This window comes from Lactuca virosa, chromosome 2 (genome assembly GCF_052849685.1).
Source record: "Lactuca virosa cultivar CGN04683 chromosome 2, Lactuca_virosa_CGN04683_v6, whole genome shotgun sequence".
Classification (NCBI taxonomy): Eukaryota; Viridiplantae; Streptophyta; class Magnoliopsida; order Asterales; family Asteraceae; genus Lactuca; species Lactuca virosa.
Genome location: NC_136427.1, coordinates 300,383,207 through 300,387,826, shown reverse-complemented (window position 1 = coordinate 300,387,826; position 4,620 = coordinate 300,383,207). Strand labels below are relative to the sequence as shown.

At 35.0% G+C, this 4,620-nt stretch overlaps 1 protein-coding gene across 1 annotated transcript; it reads left to right on the top strand.

The window, feature by feature from the left end:
- Positions 1-2,257: 2,257 nt before the first annotated feature.
- Positions 2,258-3,902, top strand: LOC145161518 (uncharacterized). The gene is made up of 4 exons (XM_079081065.1): positions 2,258-2,495; positions 2,592-2,963; positions 3,055-3,312; positions 3,409-3,902. Exons 1-4 carry the CDS (start codon positions 2,454-2,456, stop codon positions 3,724-3,726), a joined length of 990 nt encoding a protein of 329 aa, XP_078937191.1. The 5' UTR covers positions 2,258-2,453; the 3' UTR covers positions 3,727-3,902.
- Positions 3,903-4,620: the final 718 nt, after the last annotated feature.

The window sequence follows — 4,620 nt, the reverse complement described above, 5'->3', positions numbered from 1 at the left end:
AGGGACGGTCCAAGTTAAAAAAAAGTTGTTAGGGACCAAGCACACAAATTACCCCAAACCACAAGGATCATTCGTGTAATTTACCCTAATTAAGTTCCATAAAACTAAGGATTAAATACCTATATAACCAATTATTTGCCACAAAACAATAACGTTAGCACCATTTTGAACTTATCACCGTCGATATTATCCATTTTTCATACAAATTTATGTTACAAGTATTATAAGACATTCAAATTATATGTTGAACACCTTTGTTTAATTTACCTAAAAGTAGATTAATGGAAAATGAACTGTTATGTTTATATAAGAAACCATTGATTGATGACAAACCAATCAATATAATAATATATTAGGTGATATTGTACGGATTATAGAGAAGAATATGAGTTTCATCCTTAAATCTTAAGCATATATGAACAATTCCGCCATTGATTAGTTTCTTTATGAACATAAAGTAAATCCATGTATCAATTACTTTATGGCAAATGGATTATAGAGAAGATGATGAGTTCAAAATGGTGCTAATATCTTGTGGCAAATAATTGGTTATAAAGGTCTTTAATTTTTAGTTTTACGGAGATTAATGATGTTTATTCTTATTCATATTTTCAACAAAGAATTTTTCAGATTTTTAGTGAAAGAGTAAAAGAAGAAAAAGACTATTTAATAAACTAAGCCAAATAATGAGACTTTTCTTAAGGTAACCGGGTAAAAAGTAGTTTACCGGTAAAAAATTGTTGTTTTGAGTTTTTTATCCGGTAATCGGGATTTTTTTGTTAACAAAATAAAATTTGAAACTTTTGCATAAACTAGGGGTGAGCAAAACTGAAATCGAAAAGTTAAAAACCGAAAAAAAAAATCCAAAAAAACCGAAACCAAAACAAAACCGAAGGTTAGGGTTTGAATTTTTTAAAAACCGAAAAGTTGGGTTCGGTTTCGATTTTTAGGAATGTAAAACCCGAGCGAAATCGAACCGGACCGATTTTTATATATTATAATATTCTGTGAATCATATAATATAATCGTTTGTATGACTTCTAAGCACAAAATGAAACATTTTCTGATGGTTAACGTACAAAGTGGGCAGCAGACGTCCCTAGTTCGATTCTTGGCCAAGGCGCTTTTAAAATTATTTTGCTTTCAGCTTTGAACTCCTTCCATGCCCCACATCGTTGGTACTTTGAAACCTTATTCCGTGGAACACTAACTGAGAAACGAAGTCATAGACACGCAGGTTCAAGGCCGGACCAACTACTCCAAAAGCACTCATCCATAAACCAGTTACCGGTACAAATAACATAAAGAAACCTAACCAACGTTTATTGGAAAAAGCAACCCCAAAGATTTGGGACCAAAAACAACTAGTAGTGACCATTGAATAAGTTTCTTCATCTTGAGTTGGGTTAAAAGTACATAATGTATTTGCCACATCACCATGTTCAAATAAAGTATTATCTACGGTAACACCATTAATAGCGCATAGTAAAACAACGCCCAATATACCTGCAACTCACATCATATGAAATCGGTTCAATGTCCCGTTATGACTCCTTGAAAAAATAGGATAAATCAATATATAGCTGCTACACCAAAACTAGGCACGAAGAACCAAGACTGACATAGTGGATAAATCAGGAATACAAAAACAAAAACGTCAATTGGACCAGAGAATGCGATTGCATCATAAGGTCGATATAGAGGCTTGAGTTGTTTCAAATATTAAAGAAATAAGCCTAAAACCAATAAAATCGGTTAAAATGGGTTTAAACCCGTAATCGAACCCGACAAAAATCGAAAACCAGGAAACCGATCTATTGTTTTGGGTTGGGTTGGGTTCTATTTTTCTTAAAACCGATAAATTGGTTTTGGATTCTGTTTTAAGTCAAAACCGACAAATGTTCATCTCTAGCATAAACTTATCGAGACTTTTTTTGAAGATTTCGTTGCTCTAATAGATGTTTAATTTTTTATAATGTTAAAAATAATTATGATGCTATATATCAGTATATCACCTTAATATAAAAATAATTATTTTATAATAATATTAATAATATAATAATTTTCAATAACATATATTTAATAAAATTTTAACTACATAATGCACAACATAAAAATACACGATTGTTTTCTAACTTTATAGGCGCCTACAATAATGGGAGTAAAAAGAGATGTGAATTATCGTTTCGTTGACCGTATGGCCATTCCACAGTGTCCACCGGCATAAAGAAGTGATAGCCTCAAATCCTCAATCAGAAACCACGCGATACTTTAAGATTGCGTGTGAATCTTTTCTTACGAGAAATCTAGAAGAAGTGAAGAACCCATATCACCATTCACTCACTGTACGAGAATTCTAAAGCTAACCAGATTGCCTATAATAAATACCCAGAAAGAAAACAATATCACATCAAATCCAATCTCCTGAACCAAAATACAACAGCACAACCACCATGGTTAAAGCAATTAGAATTCATGAGCACGGCGGCCCTGAGGTCATCCTTGTTCACCTACCTCGCTTCTTTACATTGTCTCTTTCTTTCTTAATTTCAGAGACTAATTAATGGTGTTGAATTTCTTTTCTGTTACAGGTCTTGACATGGGAAGATGTTCAAGTCCCAGATCCAAAAGAAGGAGAAATCAGGTTGAAGCAAAAGGCAGTTGGTCTAAATTTCTTGGATGTGTATATGCGTCGAGGTGAACAGAATCTAGCTCCACCCTTGCCATATATCCCAGGTATGGAAGGAGCCGGAGTTGTAACAGCGGTGGGTCCCGGAGTAACCAGCTGCAAAGTTGGAGATGTCGTGGCTTACGCTAGCCCGGAGGTGGGTTCTTACGCCCAAGAGAGAATACTTCCCGCAGATCTAGCGGTGCCTGTTCCTTCTTCTGTTGATCCCGTTGAAGCAGCCGCCGCCATTTTTAAGGGTCTCACTGCACATGTCTTGATCCATAAAGGCTTTAAAGTAGGTGACCCATTCAATTCTTGATTTATGTATTATCTGTAGATGATAAAAAGTTTCTTCAAATTTTAATCAACGATTCCCATATATATAGGTTGAACCTGAACATACGATCCTGGTACATGCGGCGGCAGGTGGAGTCGGATCTTTGGTTTGTCAGTGGGCAAATGCGATTGGAGCCACCGTCATCGGAACGGTGTCGACCAAGGAGAAGGCTGCGCAGGCGAAAGAAGATGGATGTCACCATGTAATTTGTTACAAAGAGGAGAACTTTGTGGATCGAGTTATGGAGATAACATCAGGCAAAGGGCTGGAAGTAGTCTACGATTCCGTCGGGAAAGACACCTTCAATGTAAGATATAAATAATATTAATTAATGGTTTCTAATTAATTTGTGGCTGGGTTCCAACTAATTAAGTGTGTGTGATTTTGACATTTTGAAATGAAGGGATCATTAGAGTGCTTAAAGAACCGTGGATACATGGTGCTTTTCGGGACTGCCTCAGGTGTACCAGAGCCTCTGCGTGTTGATCAGATTGCACCCAAATCACTCTATTATACGTTTTCATCAATCACAGAATACACAGTTGAAAATCGAAAGGAGCTGCTTGTAGCTGCTCAAGACTTGTTTTCTAATATTGCAAAAGGAGTGTTGAGGATTCGTCTTAATCATAAGTATCCTCTGTCTCAAGCAATCCAAGCTCATACTGATCTTGAGAGTCGAAAAACATCGGGATCAGTTGTGTTGATCCCAGACGAGGAATGATTTCATAAGTTTCATGTTTGTTGTATGTTTACTATCTATCTACGTTTTGTTGTTTCTTTTGTATTCCAATGGTCAATAGACCTTTGTATTTTTTGTGGAGGAGGGCCAAATTCAATTTTGTAATATAATGTCACTATTTTATTTTATTCTATTTCTATGTAGTGTTTTTAAAAGTATCCCAATTATCATAAACTATAGATAATGTTTTATTATATGTTAGTAGTGATAACATAAAAATAGAACAAATTTTCAGAAATGGTCTCTTAACTTTTCAAAAAATGGCATGTTGAAGTTAATTTTCAAACACTTTAGATTTGTCCATATTATTTCTAAAAATTCCATGAATGATCATTTTGCCTACCATCATATTATTTCTAGAAATCGACTATTAGGAAACATTCTCATGTCTATTTGGGTATTTGTTGCTATTGTTGTCTTGTTTGATTATAAGATACGGTAAAATGGATGTTTAAATGAATTTCTTTAACGGGAAACATTCGAAGGATGTATGACACACCCTGAAAGAATTTTAACATACAAACTATCCATATAGGGTGTGTAAGCTTGAAAACTCTGTTTATAGATTTAGACAAGCATCGTGTGGCAAGCACATGTGCTTTCGTGAGAAGAGTATTGTCTTTCTAGAAGTCCAGGCGAGCCTTGAGTACATGTCAAAGCTAGTGGGAGTGTCGTTGTCTTCTTAGTATTGCATTTTGATGACAATATTGCTCATAGGAAACATTGAGCCTAAGCTTCAAAGTGCAAAAGTTTGGGAATTGTTTCACTATGATGGAATTAGGGGAAGCAACATTGATACGTGGACGTCGGATCTAAAAGTATAGATCGAAATGTTTAATAGGATTCATTCAAAGCACATATATAAATAGTATGTTG